Raw genomic sequence first — 20,917 nt, 5'->3', positions numbered from 1 at the left:
GCCATTCTCATTTAAACCACCCCAGCAACAGAAAGGTAATGAATATACTTACAGATGCTGATCCATGCATCACTGAAACATTTCTCAAATATCCTTGAAGGAAACTTTTTAACCGAGGTGTGATAATTTCCCTGGCTCAAGAATTTTCTTCTTACATTTCTTTTATCTACAAACAATGTCTTTGGTGGCCTCATTTGTGTAATTCATGCTAATTTCTGAGTTCTCAGATCACCGTACTTTCTTTGGGGAAATTGTTTTTTCTAACTAGCATTTATTACTCTCATAGGATTATATGTCTCCCTATATTTGTACTTCTCAGTTTTGAATTCAGTGTGGTTATTTCCTGTCTTGTTTTGCTTTATGACAATTCCCTATCCCTTAGAAGAATGCCTGAGGTGAAGTAAGTTTACAGAATGACTATTAGTATAATGCAGTGTGGACAGTCTCTACATTCAAGGGTCTCACAATCTAGCATAGAAGCAGAGTGTGGTGGTTGGGATGAGAATGGCTCCCATTGGCTCAGGGAATGGCAATATTGGGAAGTGTGTCACTGTGGGGGAGGGTGGGGGTGGGGTAGCGTAGGCTTTGAGAAGCTTAAGCTAGGCCCAGTGTCACTCTCTCTTCCGGCTGACTGCCAATCAAGATGTAGAACTCTCAGTTACCTCTTTAGCACCGTGTCTGCGTGCATGCTGCCATGGCTCCTGCCATGATAATGGACTGAACCTCATAACTATCACCCAGCTCCAATTAGATGTAAATTCCTTTATAAAAGTTGCTGTGGTCACAGTGTCCTTTCACAGCAATAAAACCCTAAGACATGGAGCAAATACCATGCGACAATACAGTGACCTACTGAACTGACAGAACACTCATCTATGTCATAAAAAAGACAAGAAATCAGACAGGTCTATGGTCTGTCTGTACAGTTCTAATAGTTCTTGGATATTTACTTAATCCAGAGAGTGATCTTTAAAATAGATGAACTATAACTACAATAAAAAACACCATTTCAATGCCCTGAAGAAATGTGTGTATAGAGTCTACCAGGAATGGTAGGAAGCAATGATAAAGTAAATACGTGGAAAACATACATATTTTTTGCATATATAACTATATGAGTTATATATTTTGCATATATAACTATAGAAACGCATTCACATAATGCACTTATGTAGTCAAACATTCACACACACACACACACACACACACACACACACACACACACACACACACAGAATGTAACCTAAAAGGTATGCTGAAGTTTGGGAAGATAAAGAAAATAGGCTCCTAAGTCATTTAAGTGTCTTTTTTCTTTTATTGCATATATATGTATACATTAAGTTTTGGAGGCAGTTTTGTATTTATACAATGCCTATGAGATTTTATACCTACTGGTCTCTTAGAATCATCTTTGAGAACTTTCCATTTAAAATTTTATTGGCATTTAGGGACTTAAATAAGGTAGAATCCCGCAAGCCCATAGTTCCAGCTCTCAGGGGACAGAAGCAGGAGGGTGGTTGCCTGAACCCAGGAATCAAAGCCATGATAGTTACTCTAGGGAGACTGTGTCAAACTGGCAACCATGTCTTAAAAAGAAAAGGATTTATCAGCTAGCAAGATGGCTCAGCCTGTAAGGGCAGTTGTTGCTAACTTTGATGACCTGAATTTAATCTTAAGTACCCAAACAATAAAAAGGACTTCTTCAGGTTGTTCTCTGACCTCCACATGCATGTGAATTATAGCATGTACCTGTATATGCATACACACACACACACACACACACACACACACACACACACACACACTAAATGTAGAAAAACACTCAAAGGAAAATAATTTCATCAGTCAAAATCCCCAAATATAACAATCAAGATGTCTGAATATGAGAATTGTGAGATGGATATCAGAGTGAACTAGGAAATCCTTCCAAACACTATATAGGTAGGAAATTACGCACAGTGGGAGAGGTGGAACGCAGAGCCAGGCATCTGTCCTGGGGAGAATGTTCTGCCTAACACTGGAAACAGTAACTTACAAAATTATGATTAGCAAAGTGGAAAATGTGTCACGTTTACTATGACTTAAAATTTCATAAGCCTGTCTATCAAAGAACTTTGTAAATTTACGCATGATATTTGGAAACCTCTTCAAGTTTGGCAAGGCACTGGGGTAGATGTCACAGGCTAAAACTGAAAATAGCCTAACCTAAGCCAAACATGCATATAACACATGAGTTATATAGAATACAACACTTAGTAACACTGGATACTTGAGTTTGTGTTGTTTTACCCTATGTTCACATGTCTGGCTGGGAATTTACTGTGTCTTATAGGGCATTTCTTTAGCCCAGAAAGTTGTTCCTACAGAATGTATGTCAATTCCATATGACCATAAAATCAAAAAAGATGAACTAGAACAATCTTAAGTCAGACTGTCTCTATTTTAATATTAAGTAGGAGAAAGAATATATTTATCCCTATATTAGCATTTACCAAGTTAAAGGAGAAAGAGCTGCCATTTTTATGTAGAACATATTTTACCATTCTGGAAGTGTTTCTCAGTATACCTATTTAAAAATACTGTGCGTGTGTGCGTGTGATTTTCACATCACTACGATCAGGTCCCTGAGAAAATCAACTTATAGGAAGGTTTATTTTATTTTATTTTATTTTATTTTGGTTTTTCGAGACAGGGTTTCTCCATGTAGCCCTGGCTGTCCTGGAGCTCACTCAGTAGACTAGGCTGGCCTTGAACTCAGAAATCCGCCTGCCTCTGCCTCCCAAGTGCTGGGATTAAAGGTGTGCGCCACCACCGCCTGGTGGTGGAAGGTTTATTTTTTGCTAAGTGTTTTGGGGCCAGGGCTGAGATATATTCTTCCAAAGCATACCCCCATGTGATTCACGTCTCCCACTGAGGCTCTACCACCATACCTCCACAGCATCACTCAAAATCTGAATCCATGCAAGGAGGGCATCACTCAAAATCTGAATCCATGCAAGGAGGAGTTGGAGGCTGAATTCTTTCATTTTCTCTGGAAACAGACACATCCAGTTGTTTATTTTACATATCTCCTATATATTTCTCAGTCCTACCAAGCTGACAATGAAGATTAACCATCACAGATATCCACTGGCAATCACCACTAGTAGAATGTTTCAGAGTTAAGGATTCACAAAATAATGTGTTAAGATTCTGTAAATGTCATACTCTCCCAAAGGACTATGAAGTGTTCCAGATGGAAATTGAACAGTAACAAAATAAACAGAATTCCCTCTAGTTGATGCTAACTTTCTGGAATTTCTGTCTATTTACATGTTAATAATCATTCATAGGCTGTTGCTGATATACTAAGAAGAGATGCAAATGGGCCAGAGGAACGGTTCATTGTGGAAAGATACCTGCCACCAAGTCTTAAGATCTGAGTTCTGCTGCTTGGATTCACAAGGTGGAAGGGGGAATCAAGCCCTGAAAGCTGTTCTTAGTGTTACTTGTGTGCTGTGGCACACCCGCAAACACAAGAAATAAAACTTAAAGAGATTGTTTATTTTAAAAATTGAAACTGAAAGTTTAATCACTCAGCTGACAATTTTTTTTTTTTTTTTTTTTTTTTTTTTTTTTTTTTTTTTTTTTTTTTTTTTTTGCATTACCTTTAAGACTTGAAGCTGGACAACTTTAGTCCCAGCACTCCACAGGCCGAGGCAGGTGAATCTTTGGGTTCGAGACCAGCCTGGTCTACAGAGTGAGTTCCAGGACCCTGGAAACTCTGTCTAGAGAAACCAACCAACCAACCGACCAACCGACCAACCAACCAAACAAAAAACCTATACTGAGAAATGGTGTTTCAAAGAAAAAACAAAACAAAACAAAAAACCCCACAAATACGTGAACAGGCAAGACTGTTGCAATTTTTTTATACATTGTATTTCTCTACATTTTTAAGTTCTATGATTTTACAGAGTAGTGAAGTATACTATGGTTTTATTCAAAACATAAAGCTTCAAGCTTTAAATTTTTATTAGAAATTTCCCAAATAGCTTAAGAATCATTTGGAGAATATTATGACAGTCAAACTCAAAATTTGACTTTGAAGGAGGGGTCTCTACAGCAAACGCAACTTCAAATAATAAACTTAATTAACAGTTTTAAAAAGTTAGCCCTACAAGGTGGGTACACCGCCAATCCCATTACTCCGGAGGCAGAGGCAGGTAGATGGAGAAGAGGAAGACCAGCCTGGATTGCATACTGTCTTTAAAAAAATCTTTTTTAATTTGCAGACCGGATAATGAAATCAGAAAGAATTTTGATTTTTTTTTTTTTTTCGAGACAAGGTTTCTCTATGTAGCACTGGCTGTCCAGGAACTCACTCTGTAGAGCAGGCTGGCCTCGAACTCAGAAATCCGCCTGCCTCTGCCACCCAAGTGCTAGGATTAAAGGCGTGCGCCACCACCGCCCGGCCAAGAATTTTGATTTAAAAACAAGTAAGCAAACCAAGTTCCAAACCCTTGCAAAAACAGCCAGCTTTGTGGTTAGCACATGCCTGCCTGTAATGTGAAAACTTCGAAGGATCACCGTGAGGCCACCCTGGGCTACATAATAAAACTCTCGTTCAAAACCAAAAAGCATAATAAAAACAAATTTGAAAACCGTACACAGGTTGCTACATCACCATGCTCGAAGAGATCCTGCTTCCGACATACCAAGGCCGGCGGATACAGTATTGACAGAAACTGTCAACTATGCTGTAGCACCTTTGATCCAGTTACCAACGCCCCTCCGGTAGCCTTTCTCGCTCCAATTCGGCACGGCACCCTTCCACCCGCCCTCCAGGGAGGGACCTAGGCAGGCGTGTTGTAAAAGTTCTTTTATGAACCAGGCATGGGCCACCCACACACGAGTCAAGTAGCGTCACGGGATGTCAGCAGCTCGAACTCTATTTTCTCTCTTTCACTAGAGCCCCGCCCGGGAGGAGACTTAGCCGCCGGTCGCCCAGGCAAGGATCGCAGCGGGAGGCGATAAGGTTGCCCAATAGTTCCCTAGCTGCCCGGGTGACGCAGCAGCTCTGGTCGGACTCCGGACACCCAGCGTGCGCCGCCGGCCCCCACCGCAGGCAGTCCTCGGCCTCCGCTCTGGATCCCTGCGCATCCGTGCCGTGACCGGAGCGCCCATCTGCGGAGCCACAGGCGAACGCCGGGGGTAGCGCGGGTTAGGAGTGCGAAGGCCGAGCTTCTGCCGGACCCAGTGAGTGACTTCCCCGAGGGGCGTGCGCGACCGCCCCGCCCCGCCCCGCGCTCGCGCGTCGGCGGAAAGGCCGGGCGTGCGCGCCGCCGCCGCGCGCCGGGAAGGGGAGTGAGCCGAGGCGGTGACGTCGCTCGGGAGGCGGAGGCGACAGCGACCTCGGCGGCGCCGCGCGGCGGAGACGGTTGCGCTCGATCGCGGTCTTGGCGTCATGGCGGCTGCCGGCGGCCGATAAGCGGCGGGGCGGGAGCGCGGACGGAGGAGGCGCCCTCGGTACTTCCCGCTCGGCCTCGGCGCCCGGAGATGAACTGATCGTAGGACCGGCTCCCCAGCCCCGCGCGTCTCCGCCCGCCGCCTCCCCTCCCCCTCTGCCGTCCGCGGCGCGGGTCCCGCGGCCTGGGCGTCCAGGATCGCGGGCCCCGCGCGGGGCATCCTCCGCCCGAGGCGCCGGCCCGCGCCACCCTTCGCCCCGTGCCCGCCGGTAAGGACGGGTCAGCGAGGCCGGGGAGGCCGGGAGCCGGCGAGGCCCGCGAGGCCCGGCTGGGCGCCGGGGGCGTGGGAGAGCGGCCCGGCGCATCCTCAGCGGCCTGGCCGCGCTGCCCGGCGCGCGGAGGGGACCAGCACGTGGGAGCGCGGGGGGGAGGGGGCGGCGGCCGGGCGAGCCCGGGAGGGCGCGCGGCGGGGCTGCGGGAGCGGGAGGCGGGAAGGAGGCCGCGGCGCCCGGCTGCGGGGAGAAGGTGCAGCGGCCCCGCGCGGCGCCGCCCGGCAAACTTAGCCGGAGCCCGGCAACTGCCAGGCGGGAGGGAGGCTGCAGAGGGAGCCCTGGCCACTTCGGGGGCTCTTATTGTTGAGACGCGGGAGCGTCCGGAGTCCCGGCGCTCGGAGCAGAACTTAGGGCAGGACGGAGAAAGGAGGCGAGGCTGGAAAGGAAGTCCAGCGGACGGGGAAAGCCATCTTGAGGGGCGAGAGGAAGGTGAAAGGGAAAGCGCCCAGGCGAGTGAACTTTCTCAGCGCAGACTTTGCGGAGAGAAGGAGGTGGAGGACTTCGACACGGTTTCACCGGGGCTGGAATTAATAGTTAACGTTAAGAAATACTGTTGAGTGCTGTGGATCCTAGGTGACCTGTTCTCGAAGAGGTATGGAGACTGAGCTCTGCAGGTTTGAAATCCCGATCCAGGTGCAGAGTCGGCCCCCGGGCCGAGGTGGCAGCAGCCTGTTTGGCCCCTCTGTTCTTTGGAGTGGAAATAATCAGAGTTAAGTCTCCGCTGGAGTCGGGGGACAACTCTGCTGCGTTCCGAGTGTCTTGGTGGTACTTTCTGCCTGGGGAAGGATCTGACGTCTCCTTCCCCCGCTTCTTCCTCTCCCTCCCCTGCCAGAGATCTCCTTTGTTTATTCGTGGTTGGCTTGTAGGTGACTCTAGTGCTCTGGCGGAAATCTTGAGAGGTGGAAATATTGTCTTGCTCCCCCTCCACCCTCTCTCGCTTGCCTTGAAAATAAGATACAATGTATATTCTTTGTATTGCCTTTTAACGTTTTTTTTTTTTTCAAGGTGCCTTAAGTACCTTACTGGGTCCATGTTTTTTTTTTTTTTTTTTTCCTTCCACTCTACCATTGGGTTTACTTGATAAAAACCGTCAGTTTTGACGCTTGTATTTTTGCTAAGATCATGCTACCTTTTATTACACTCTTTTCCATATGAACATTTAAAAACTTTCCTTAGCTGGATATGAAGTTCTTGGTAATAGGAGTTAGAGCTTCATTAAACATAACCTTATCCTCACTTCATTTGTTTGGCGAAGTTACCAAGTAGCAGTTTCCACTCTTTTCATGACTGTATATGTTACTTTGTTTTAGTAATCTATATAAATAGTGCTACACAGTAGCAATTAGTCTGGAAAAGTTTGTTGTCCTTGTGTCAAAACAGCACTAGCAGTGGCAGGCTAAATTCTAGCAAGCAAGAATGTACTTAATAGATGCCTAGTTCTTGTAAGTGAAAACGCTTCCGGGTCTTCCCAGCCACCTCTCCTCTAATGGCCTAGGTCCGGCTGGCTCTGAGTTCTAAGTCGGGCTTCCATCTTTTCCTACAGCAAATATTCTTAACTGCTGATATATTTTCCCCAGGTGACACAGAGAGGGCCTGAGGAAACCCGTGAATGTTGAAGAAAATTCATCTTTGAAATTTTGATATTTGAGGAAATCAGCATTCATGCTCATCTTTTATTAATCTGAGGAGATTTGTGTTTTATTTAAAACTTCTTGATATTTACAATGAATGGACACAGTGATGAAGAAAGTGTTAGAAATGGCAGCGGAGAATCAAGGTAAGCAAGCACTTTACAGTACTTGGTTACCTGAGACCTGAAACGGAGTGTTTTTATCAAATTGTCTTAGTTTGGCAAAGGTTAAAAAGATCCTAATAGCAGTTTTGTTAACGTTGCATATTTTGTGTGTGTGTGTGTGTGTATGTATGTATGTGTTTTGTAAAGATGCAAAGATACAAAGCAAGATAGCAGGAACAGCTGTAGAAGACTTTGATCTATTTAAATTATAGTTTCAATTAATTGAAGCTGAAACAGTAAAGAGACATTAAAATTGATGTGACCATTAATGAACTGTCCAATGCAGTAAGAATTTCTACACTCATCTTTTTCTAGAGTTTTAAGTCCTACACCTATGTTATTCAGTTAGCTACTAGCTGCATGCAACAGTTTAGATTACAAAACATTCAAAATTCTGTAAGTTACACCAGACATTTCAAGTAGTATGTAAATGACACATGACACATTTGCACTATATTGGACAGCACTAATGGGAAATACTTCTACCATTGTAGAAAACTTTAGATAAAATTGATGTGAATTTGGTCTATGTTTATTTTTTTATATTAGAATTTTAGAGTTCTTAATTGGATCATATTGTTTCTTAGAAATAAAGTTTATGTAAATAAAATGTTGAGCTGTTTTATGTGTAAGACAATCTTTTTGCTCTTTTTTTTCCCCCCTTCAAGGCAGTGTCTTTGGTAAAGGTCCAACTTCCCTCCACAAGAATTCTTAATACCAAATGGAGCACTGAGACTATAGGCATATATCACTGCCTGGTCCAATGCCATTAAATTCTTTTATATTTTTAATAGTCTCCACATTACTGTTACAGTTCATTATTTATATATATTTACACAAAGAAATTGGCAAAGTCGGTGTTGGAGTCTGACTGTATAGTTAATCCTGACTTATCAGTTACTGACTATGAATTGAGGTAAATTATTCTGTTGCTTTGATGTTTGGTCTTGCAAAATGGGAATTACACTACTATTTACAAAAAAAATAAGATGTGTGAGATGCTGGTATGTCAGGGCTTGAAATGGTTTCTGGGACAATAGACATTGATGTGTTGTGTCATGTAGGACAACAATCTGAAGTTACAGTGGTGGACAAATGGGAGATACAGAAGCAGGAAAGATGCTGGGATAGTTTACAAACACAGAAAAATGATAGCATAGAGAATAGAACACTTCAGTTACATAAGTCTGGACCTAGAAGGTAAAAACCTGGGTTGAGACCAGGAGTGGTGGTGCACACTTTTAATCCCTGCATTCCAGAGGCAGAGGCAGAGGCAGGTGGGTCTCTCTGAGCCAGCGGCCATCCTGGTCTACATGAGAGTTTTAAGATAGTCAGTACTACATAGACTGACCCTGCCTCAAAACACTAAAGGGTGGGGACCGGGGGGAAGGTTGTACAGGTACATATGGTAAAGTTTATAAAATCAATGTAGTTGAAGTTAGAGGATTTGTGTGTGTGTGTGTGGGGGGGGTGTCATGGATGGGGGTGGGGTGATAGAGAGAGAGAGAGAGAGAGAGAGATTTTTTATTTTATTTTGGGGCAGAGTTTTATGATGTAGCCCCTAGCTCACTTAATTCTCATTATGTAGACCAGGGTATCCATGAATTCACTGAGATACACTTGGCTTTGGCCTCCTGAGTGCTGGTCCACTTAAGAGGATGTTTACATTTTAGTTTTGATTCATATCTTTGTAGATACATTGTTGTAAGTGAATAGAAGAGTTACATGTTTAAGGTCTCATTCATTAGGAGTAAAGAAATGGTTAATAAGTAGATATTCACAGAGAAATATAGGAACCAGGGTACCCACAGAATAGGAAGTCAGACTCTTTGACCAACTATCTACTTGCTTAAATCAGGGGATTACCTGCTTGTTACATTCTCAAAACTTAACCTACTTCAGCGTTTGCTGCCATATCTAAAGCTAGGAGGAGGATAATGAAGTGGGTGGGTGGGGGACCTTTGAATCTTAGTAAGGTTTCTTTTCCAACTTAGCATAGTTGATATTATTCCTATAATCCCTGGAAGGGAGGCAGAGGTGAGAGGACCAGACTACTGAATTATATTCTTTCTCCATTTATACTCATTTTAAGTGCTAACAAAGCATATTTCTGTAATATTTGGAGTTAGTAATTCTGCCATCAGACTCTGGTGCTTCTGAGTATCACTATTGAGGGATCTGACTACATGTGCTTTGAATTTATTGGTTTCTGCCTTTTCGTGACCTTCACCCTCTTGCTGTTTTGTTGTCTTTTATTTTCTCTTCACTCTTTGTCACTGATACTTCCTACCCTTTCTCCAAAACGCTTTCGTTGTAAGGTTGTGCAAAGAAAAGGAGTTGTGTTTAGTTAACTGAGGAGTTAAACCCCGCAGATAGGATTTCTTACCAAAATACTGAAAGGTATCACAACTGAAAATACTAATAATGGAGAAATGAGAAAAACAGTCCACCTTTGAAATTAGTATACATTGTAAATAGTTAAGCAAATTTGATTGTGTTGACCAAGAAATGTAAATGTGTTTGCTGCAGAATTTCATTTTTTGTGGAAGCTTCTGAAATGAGGTTACCATTTGTTATTTTGGGTTGGGTTTAGCTTTTTACAGAAAAAGAAATGTGGAGGCGAAGGGGTTGGTTTCTTCTGTATAGAGCCGTCTCTATTGATGAAAAGAAAGGATTCTTGAGAAATAGAGCTTTTGGTTATAACTGATAGGTTTGAAACCTTGCTTAGAAAAGTGGGTTAGGGCTGAGATGGGGAAGTGGACACAGGCTTCTGCTCTAACCAAGAAGTTATTTGCTATTTGGTGGCAAAGGAACAATTAGTTGTTTTCAGTGGAGTCTCACTTGGTATTAACTGTATTTCTGGGTGGGCCTCATGCCCAGGAATAGTTGGCCAGCACAAAACTAACTCTGGTAGTTTTGTAGATTTTTTTTTTCTTTTCCATTTTGCTTTGTTTGGGCATTTCTTTATTTCTTTGGCTTGTATATTATGGTTTCTGATTTGTGTTTTAGTGGGGCTTTTTGCCTCCCTCCCTCCCTCCCTTCCTCCCTCCCTCCCTCCCTCCTTCCTTCTTTCCTAAGAGAGGGCATGGAGTTGGGTAAGCGGGAAAGATCTGGGAGAAGTTAATAGAGGGAAAGTTGTATTAGATAGGCTATATGAAGATAATATTTTTCATGGTCCATGTCTTATGATCCTAGCACTCCAGAGGGAGAGGCAGAGCTCTGGATTCAAGGCCAGCCTGGCCTATTATAGGGAGTCCCAGGCCAGCCAGGTTGAAAAAAGAAACCCAGTAAATAAAATAAATTAAAATAAAAAATAAAGCAAAATGATGTGTTTGTGTTTCTAGAGTAAATCTTTAGTTTTTAAGTGCAGGCCAGGACATACCTGTATGCAGTTCAGTTGAACACAGAGTTATATGTAACCGAAGCTAAGCTTTCTGACCACAGTGCTGGGGGGCAGGGGGAGGGTTCCAGTCATCAGGCCTACCTGTGTGGACTAGGGTGTGGGCAGGTACTTCAGACCCTGCTTATTAAACATTTTAAAAGATGGCCTCCACTCCTCATTCTTCTGTATTCCTGCACATGAAGCCCAAGGCTCACCTGTTAGGCAGTTCTACCCTGAGCTACATCTGTACCCCACAGATTTTCATTCTGAGGGTATTTCCAAGAATGATTTAGTCCAGTAATGGATTTAAGGGCAAATATTTGAAACATGTGATTATATTTAGCTTATTTTTTGGATAATTGATAGGTGCATGTTAGGCTCAACTTTTAGAAACTTTGTCATGTAAGGTTTACAAATGTGCTATTTGAGTCTTTAAATCAGTTGTTCTCAACCTTCCTAGTGCTGTGTTCAACCACTCTATACAGGTCCTTATGGTTTTGCTGACCCCCCAACTGTAAAATTATTTTTGTTTCTACTTCATAGCTGTAATTTTGGTGGTTCTGAGTCACAATATAAATAACTGGCAGGTAGGATATCTGATATATGCCCTTGCGACAGGGTCATTAGACCCTGAGAGAACCACTGCCCTAACTATATGTTATGCCCTTGAATAATTCTTACTGAGTGGGAGATACTGATAATATACTTTAATAGTCTCACATAGTCTGTAGTTAATTGAGTTCAGTTGACCTGATTTTTAGAATAAAAGCTTTTGAATGTGTATATGCAAGGACATAGGCCATAGAACCTAGAACCTTGTGTATACTAGGCAACTTTTCTATACTGAATTAGACCCAACCTAGTCTTTATTTTATTTTTAAACAATGTTAATAGTGATAAATGTGTGGGTTAGGCTGAGTCTCCACCCTTGGCCACTTTAATTAAAGGATTATATAAGTGTGTATATACCTTATACACATAAAAATTGTTTTTTTGGGGGAGGTGGTGTGGTCAGGTGGTAGGAGGCAGAGACAGGTAGATCTCTGAGTTCAAAACCAGTCTGTCTACAGAGCAAGTTTCAGGATAGTCAGGGCTACACAGGGAAACCCTGTTTCAAAAACAACAGCAACAACACAAAACAAAAAACTTGGGTTATCTTTTAGATTTGAGTACTTTTGATAAGACATTGTAAAAAAAATGGTGTTTCTTGCTCTTCGTTTTATAGTCACTTTAAAAAGTCAGTTGAGAAAGTTTATGAAGTAATGCTAACTGTGGAGTAATGACAAGAAGCATTTCCAGGAAGACAGAACTAGGGAATGATGAGGATGGGATGGCCAGAGGTGACCATTTCTGGTGATGTCATTTGTCAGGTGCAGGAAAGAAAGGTTTATTTCATTTCTTTTAGTCCACACTTTGTTCAGTTGTACTTTCTTTGTCTTTATTTTTTTCTCACATCCTCTGCATGCTTCTGAAGCTAAAGATTTCTACTGGAAAACTCAATATGCTATATACATACTAGCAGCTTTAGCAATTGGTTATTCTCTGAGTAGAATTAACCAAGTTATAATTTTCATAGTTTCCTGAGATTGTGGTAAGTATAGGTTACTTTTAGCTGCTGAGTTTAAGAAAATGTGATTTTCTAGTACAGCGCTGTCCTATATATAAAGGTAAGATAATGTACGGGCAGTGATAATAGCAAGTTGCCTGTTTGTTTATGTGCTTAGCTGGATCACGCCTGTTGTAGTTGTATATTAAAAAAATGTGTTTCTTCTGTAAAGAGTTGTTTGAAAGATTATTTTTTCTTTAAATTTTTTTATTTTTTAATTTGTTTGGTGTATGTGACAAGGCCCTATTGAGGCCCATGCTGGCTTTGCACTTGCTTGTAATTAGGCTGGCTTGGAGCTGTTGGGAGCTCTGTTTCCCAAGTTTGAGATTTGGAAAATGTGCTGGGATTAAAGGTGTGTAACTGTGCTTGGAAGTAACTGTTTTATTAAAATGAGAATGTTTTAAAATGCACAGGCAGAAAAATGTTAGAACTCAGTTGTAGTTCATTCTTCTGAGCTTGTTGGGAGTGAATCTTCGTATTGTACCAGATTCCTAAGTGATTTGTATATGTGTTAAATTCATAGTATAAATGCATAAATAAAATGAACCTGTGTACTTAAGTCATTTAGCACTTATTCCTACAAGTGTTATTGCTGGTGTTTTACCTAAGGTTCTCTTTTCTTTGAACTCCTAAGGAATATTGTCATGAGCCATGCCAGAGAGAGGCTAGGTACATTTTATTTTGCTAAAAGCAAGTACAGTGGCAAAGTGTAATTGTTGATTTTCTGACTAAACCAAGCAAGGTGCATGCATGGCACTGTGTGTCACAAGGAATTTCAGAACACATTCCCACAAAATCCCACTTCTATCTACAATGTTACAACTTTGCTTTCTGGGTAGGAAAATAAGGTTTATAAACAGTTTTAAAATTTTACTTTTGTGCGTGTGTTTGTGCCACATTCGCATGCATGACTGAGGAGGACATGATTAGGTGTTGATGCTGGGGAGCTGGAGTTACAGACAGCTGTGTGCTAGGGTCTGAACTTGGGACCTCTCTGTAAGAGCACCAAGTCCTTAGAGCCACTTAACCATCTGTCCAGCTCCTGTAACAGTTTTAAATCTCATTGTTTTAAAGCCATTAAGATGAGGCCTGGGAGCTGACTGGACGGGTAAATGCTTGCTTGGTATACAGCATGTGGATTTGAGTTTGGATCCTAGACCTTACATGAGGGCATTCAGCTGTAATCCCAACACTCGGAGCTGGAGACATAGGACTCAGAGACCTGCCTAGTGTGTGAGTTCTAGGTACATACAGTATATACATACAGTATATATGTACAGTATATGCATACAGTATGTATGTACAGTTAGCCTTGTAGTGTCCACTCAACCCAGTATTTTCCAAAGTTACTTCATTTCTCCCCTTCAGGGCTTTCAAATTTGTAATAAAGTTAGTGCATTTGTTGGTCACATTACATTTGAAACTCATCATACTTGTTAATTTTAAGATATGTGCATTAGATTTCTGAGTTTTGACAAATGCAAAGAACCAAAAACTATACAGAAAAATTGATTTACCTTGAAAGTTTTCTTATGTATCTTAGATTTCCTGGATCATAACTTCCATTTTGATAGGGTTTCAGAATAGTTATATTCATATCAAAATTCATACATATATAAAGCTGTTCACAAGGAGTTGCAGCATGTTTTAAAATAATGATGAATTTTAGAAAAGAAAGATTATTGTAATTTAGAAGTAACAAAGGTTAGTGTATGTACAGGCAGGTACCCGTGGGCCGTACAGTCTTGCAGGTGAGATGAGATGAGATGAGGAAAGGCAGGTAGGTAAGTGCTAGAACCATGCAGTGAGCTATATGGAAGATTTCTACTGGACTTTTACAATCTGGGTAAAGATTGATGTAAGTTTCAAAGAAAGAAAAAATAATGATACTTCTTTTACTAGGATAATGAAAGTTTTTTTTTTTTTTTCACAAATATTGTATTTCCCAGTAAAGAAGAGCTGTTCTTTCTAATAAAGAGAAATATTGGACATTCTAGTTTTATAGTCTTTACCCTGAGATTGATTCCTCGTTATAATGACGTTTTTGTGGGGTTTAGTTGGAATGGGGAAATGAAGGAAACGTTAAAAATAGGAGGCAGAGCAGACAATGGGAAGGTAAACAGAAAAGGCATACACAAGGTCTCAGATCATAGAAAAGGAAACAGCACACCCGCAGGCTCCTCAGACCATTAGTTAGTTGTGAGGGAGACAATACTGCACTGGAACTTCCTGTGGCTTCATGACTTCGTGACTGAGAACTGGGCTTCATAACTGAAGCTATGTTAGCTGCCCCTGGTCGTGAGGGGTGATGAGGGGTGACTGCTTACTCAGAAGCTAACATTTAACTACAGACAAATGTTTCTTTGGTATGAGCAGATTAGGTAAGATTTAAGTTGCCATTGAAATGAAAAAACAGAGAAAGGTTAAGACATTCCTGGTAGTCAGTGTCTCCACTCTTTCTCAGACCGAAGCACAGGAGAAGACTTCCTGGACCCTCTTTTAGTGACCCCTGCTGCTGCCTCTCAGCCACATTTCCCTTTCCAGAAACGAATGGAATGAAGGTTTTTTTGTTTTTTAATTTTTCAGTTTTTTTTAAAAGAAGGATCATTTAGAACCTCAGTTAGCTTAAATTTTTATATATATTAAAAATACCTTGTCGTTGTACATTTTATGGGGTATATTTTGACAGGTTTTGTGAAAAGGCAGAATAGCTTGGGATTGGAGTAGTTCTTTTCCAGCATGTGCAAGACCCAGGCTCCCGTATGCCAGAGGGTGGGGACCATTACTAGGCAGCTGTGCTCTCAGAAGTTTAGTGGAGCCATGAGAGTGGTGAGCAAGTGCAGAGCAGTCTTAGATCTCCTCACCTCACTAGGGTAGTGATGCTGGCTCTCATCCTCTGATGAAACATTCAGAGGAGTTGTGCTTTTTAAAGATGGATTTGTTTTAATTTTATGAGTGTTTTGCCTATATATATCTAAGTGGACTGTGTGCCTGCCTGGTTACCATGGAGGCCAGAAGAGGGCGCTAAATCCCCTGGAATTGGACGTAGAGGTGGTTGTGAGCTGCCATGTGGGTGCTGAGACCTAAATCTCACTGCAAAAGCAGCAGGTGTTCTTAACCTCTGAGCCATCTCTAGCCCCTAGAGTACTTTTTTCCCTCCTCACAGTTATAAATAACTGAATCCTGAAATACATTTAATAAGAGGAAGTCACTTGAATATGTATTAAATACCAAATGTATAAATTAGTGCTTACACTGTAAATAACCTTTAATCCTAGCCTTAGCATGTACTATGCCAAAGGGTAAACTCCATGCCCAGTCGTTTAGTTGTACATTGTCCTGATAAAAATTAACCCACCGTGCACTGGCTATAGTATTGTTCAGTAAGTGACTCACAGTAGATGCAGACTGCTTACGTTTGGCGATAAACATACTGATGAAATACCAAACTATAGTTTTGTTTAAAGCTATACAGTAGAGGGGTCTGTTTTTGTTTGTTTGTTTTGTTTGTTTGTTTGTTTTGAGACAGGATCTCATCACATAGCCTTGGCTGGCCTGGAACTTGCTATGTAGATTGGGCTGGCCTCAAACTCACTAGAGCTCTTCTTACCTCTGCTTCCTGGGTGCTGGGATTAAAGGTGAGCATCACCACAGCTGGTGGCAGCATTAAAGAAATTTAAACATGTTAATGTTTTAGAAATATGATGTTATTTTTGCTGACTCAGCTACCTTGGATAATTTCAGGCATCCCTGAAGTAATGGCAGCTACAGGGTGAGCTGACATGCACATGCTGTGCCTTCAGCATTCTCATCCTGTGACAGTGCAGTGCCATCTCTTAATTCCGCCTACTGTTCTACCTTGTTTGATTACTTTTAAATTATTCACTACTATGTGGTCAGTAATACTGATGAGGGGGAAAAAAGCTACCTAGTTATAAGTGATAGAAATAGCCATTTATCCTTCTACTAATATTGTGATTTCAGAAGTATTTTATGAAGCGATTACCCGTAAAATCTAATTGTATGTGTGTATACTCCTTATTATTCATCTCTTGATACTTGAAAGGAGTGGCTCTCAGTCTGTGGGGCCCGGGATCAAAGAGCCCTTTCACAGGTGTTGCCTACGATCATTAGAAAACACATTACAATTTATAACAGTAGTAAAATTAGTTATGAAATAGCAATGAAAGTAATTTTGTGTTGGGAGTCATCACAACATGAGGAACTGCATTAAGGGGTCGCAGCATTAGGAGAGTTGAGAACCACTGCTCTAAAGCATTTTGAATTTAGCCTCAAATTCAGCATGACTAACCCAGTTATCTTTCAACGTAGTCGTGCTAACAATCACCCTTTCTAGCATCCATTTCTATCAGCCTTACTCTCATTTCTTCAGTTTGGGACTTGAGGTAGGTAGGATTATAGTGTGGTTTAGATTATCTATGATTGGTTGTTTTCTGTTTTTGTTTGATGGTTAGGGCCTAACAGTAGTGGCAGTACCTAGCTTTCAAAGTCAGATGGAAAGATGATTTCCGGATTTACTGAAATCCTTGGAAGCTGTTGCCGGTCTCTCTGTCTCTGTCTCTTTCTTGTTTCTCTTTGTGTATATGTGTGTGTGGTGCTGCATCATTGTGTAAAAGGCATATGGATTGTAATAGTAAAATTTGAAGCTGTTGCTCACACATTCATTTCTTATTAGTGCTTTAGGCTCACCTGTTAACCTCACTTTTTCATCTATGGTGAAGTGGATATAACATTACCCAAATAGCTGGACTAAGGGTCCTGATGTAATGAGTCCCAGCATCTGGTTAGGCTGGAGATACTTAGTCTAGACATTATTTTAATGTTGTAAAGGCAATATGCCTGACACATGGAAGATGCTGTGATTGTCTGAACTGGAGCAGTGACCGACGTCTAGGGCAGTGGGAATGGCTGCAGAAAAGACATGATGCTGGGCTGTAGTCTTGGTTTTTACCAATGCTTTGAAAAGCAAGCATTTTCAGACGAGGAAAAGTATAGGCTAGGTACCTATGCTGGGCTTTCCCCCTCGTTGTTTTGAGACGGTGTCTCTACATAGCCCCAACTGTCTTGGAACTTGCTGTGTAGACCAGGTCTGCCCACCTTCACCTCCCAAAGAACTCCTGTTTTTCTCCTTCCATTCTGTTTGCCCTGTCTTTCTTCCTGTTTTGTTCTTAGTAGAAACCCCAGCTCACTAATTTTTAAGGAGTGAAATCAAATTATTAATTGTAGAAAACCTATTTTTTTAAAAAACTGTTCATTGAATAAACAATGCAGGATATTAGAGGCCCCTCCCCCACCCCAGCACATGGTCTCAAATGTACATCTGTCAGGTAGGTGTGTGCTGCCTTTGTGTTACGGATTCTGTTAGCATGGATACCTGTTCTTACACTACACTTGTCCTGGTTAGTGGGACAGCTTTATTGTAGAGGTAAAACATAGTGGAAAGATGCTTGAGCTGTAGGGTGTCATGTCTTCAATTTTGTCTTACTAGAGAAGAGATGTGAGAAAGGGCCCTAGGGGCCAATGAGACAACTTAGGACGTTTTCCAGGTATTGGGTGTTTAGGGAATTGATTTCTAAAGTAGAGTCAGCTTCTTCCACAGGGTCAGTGTTACATGTAGACAGTGTGCCTGTATGGGAAGTAGACTATGTGTCAAGCCTTTTCAATTATTCCAGAAAAGCTACAGTTTTAATTAAGTGACTGAGGAAGAGTACAATGAAGCAGTGTAGAGGCAAGGAAAACTGGAGAAGAGAGTCAGAATGTATGCAGAGGTTGTTACATTACTGTAGAACAGGAAGGAAAGGATGTCGTGTTAGCACACTAATTCATGAACTATCCCGAGTATGGCAGGTAGAAAGCTAGAAAGCAGGAACGTATTTGCTGAGTGAACACTGCTGGTGTGTTGGTCATGTGTGTAGTGTCAGGTAGAGAAGCACACCTCGGAGTATAGGCTGAGCAGAGTGAGAAACCTGGGCCAGCAGGATAGTGACGTTTAACAACTTTGCAGGACCGTAAGTGCTTGAAGGTTGCCTAAGAGGTAGGAAAACCATGTGAACTCAAGGGATGAAGGAAGGTAGGTATTTACATTGCAAAGCAGAGAGAATGATTTTAGCTTAGGTGGATAGATAGCTACCAGAGTTGAAATTTTAGGTCTTTTTAGCCAGGCAATAACCATAAGCCTTTAACATCCTCAAAATAAGTTGTGGTCACAGCTTTGTCACCAGCTCTTAGAAGTTTGAGATGGATCCCCGGCCCACAGTTTATAACTAGGGTGGGAGGATGGCCATTTTCTTGATTCAGGTTAGAATTTGAAAACCATTTCTGTCAGGTAATTCATAGGTACAGAATCATAACATTTTAGTCATGGAATTCATGAAGATTTGACCAGAGAGTATAGCTGCACAGAATTCTTAGCAAAAGAAGTAAATTAGAATGACTGTACTGTGTTGTTAACAGAGTGTTAACATTTTTGTGAGCACTCAAGCTGACAACATTAACTGTTCAGCACCTTGGGGAGTATGGGAAGAGAATTCGTTTCTAAATCATTACAGATGTGAATGTTGAATATGTTTTTCTTTTTTTGCTTTGGCTACAAACTTTAAAATTTATTTAAGATTTATTTTGGCCTTTATTCTTGAGATATCTTAATACTTTTTACACAATGAGATTTATTTTTCATTAACATAAAGTAATATGCTTATTATCATATTTTCACAAAGGTTTTGCTGACCTTACCTTGCTTCCGCTACCACCTAGTCTCATGTTACATGCGATGTGACATGTATACTGTTACTCTTTTCTCTTTCCCCACTTTGTTAAGACACTTTCCCCTCCTCTCATGGCCCCTTTCTAGGTTCACAGTCTCTACCCACGCCTACCCACCCATATTTGCATATACACAAATTTAATATGTGTGGTATTTGTCTTTTCCAGTCTGTTCTTCACAGTATAATTTCCCATTTGATCCTTTTCCTGCAGATGTCACTCTATGTGCACCACATTTCCATATCCCTTGTGAGTTGATTAACATCTTGGCTACTGTCATCCTTGTTCTTATGAATATAGCCAGCATCCATGTGGACATACAGATACTCTGTAGAGTACAGCCTTATAAGTGCTGTAGCTGAGTTATGTAGTATTTTTATTTTTGGACAAACCTCTGTTCTAATTTTCAGAGTGCCTTCACCTATAAACTGAAGGAAAAATCATAAAGTCCCAAACAGGGACTTCTAGCTGAGTAAGCTATCATTGACAGTCTCCTGTGGTCAGTCTGCCTGTCTGTATGGAGAATTTGAAAATAGGTTGCAAGAATCGTGCCTCATACACATTTAACTTAGCCTACCCTTTCTAAGAACAAAGTATTCTCTTACTTAAACCCTGTGAGCTAGCATGTTTAGGGAATCGCGCTTTTCATTTCATTTGGCCGGTCACCTCAGTTTTTCATTAGTATCCAGACTAAGACCACAAACTCAATTGTCTGTTGTTTCTCTTCTGTCTCCTTTAACCTGGGATAGTTCTGTCTTTTATTAAATCATCTTTGGGGACTACACAGCAGTCATTTTGCATAGTATATATTTCAGCTTGTGTTTGTTTGATGTGTACTTATAATTAAGTTCAAATGATACATCTTAAGAATATCTGGAAGTGCCGGGCAGTGGTGGCGCACGCCTTTAATCCCAGCACTTGGGAGACAGAAGCAGGAGGATTTCTGAGTTCGAGGCCAGCCTGGTCTACAGAGTGAGTTCCAGGACAGCCAGGGCTACACAGAGAAACCCTGTCTCGAAAAACCAAAAAAAACCAACCAACCAACCAAACAAAAAAAACCCAAAAAAAAGAATATCTGGAAGCTCATGTCTTATCTGTTCCTGTTAGCACTACTGCCTTAAAGAGATACTGTAATAGTGTATTTATTGTAAAAGTAAGGTTTCATTTAGACCAGAGGTTCTCAGCCACAGTGCTGCAGTCCCTAGTGCGGTCCCTTGGGCTTGCAGTTACTTCATAACTTTAACTTTGTTACTGTTGTGAATTGTAGTGGAAACAATCTGTTTTCTAATGGTCTTAGGCAACTGACCCTTGCGAAAGGGTCACGGCCCACAGGTTGAAAGCCACTGATTTAGCTGTGTCTACAGATGCTGACAATGTAGTTTGATCTTTACCCCTCTGTTCCTTTGTCTTGACCTACTTAACTACCCACTCCTGTTCTCTTTCAATAGCTTGTTTTTCATTATTTATCTTCATGTACTATTAGTAGATTATACATATGAGAAAAAAGTGTTACTTGTCTTTGTAAGACTGGCTGCCTCATTGATACTGTTACTTTTTTATCACATGTGAGTT

General features: G+C 41.5%; 1 protein-coding gene across 3 annotated transcripts in view; it reads left to right on the top strand.

The window, feature by feature from the left end:
• Positions 1-5,103: 5,103 nt before the first annotated feature.
• Positions 5,104-20,917, top strand: part of Chd1 (chromodomain helicase DNA binding protein 1) — a 68,035-nt gene continuing 52,221 nt past the window's right edge. The window contains exons 1-2 of one of the 3 annotated variants that reach the window (XM_076926541.1): positions 5,104-5,238; positions 7,357-7,556. In XM_076926541.1, the coding sequence (XP_076782656.1) occupies positions 7,504-7,556 (53 nt within the window). In that variant the 5' untranslated portion in view covers positions 5,104-5,238; positions 7,357-7,503. Of the gene's footprint in view, positions 5,239-5,366; positions 5,717-6,353; positions 6,372-7,356; positions 7,557-20,917 lie in introns of those variants that run through there. The other 2 variants (XM_076926540.1, XM_076926542.1) reach the window with 2 other exon arrangements.

Source organism: Arvicanthis niloticus, chromosome 28, assembly GCF_011762505.2.
Source record: "Arvicanthis niloticus isolate mArvNil1 chromosome 28, mArvNil1.pat.X, whole genome shotgun sequence".
NCBI classification, from domain to species: Eukaryota; Metazoa; Chordata; class Mammalia; order Rodentia; family Muridae; genus Arvicanthis; species Arvicanthis niloticus.
This window is presented reverse-complemented; position numbering and strand designations above follow the sequence as displayed.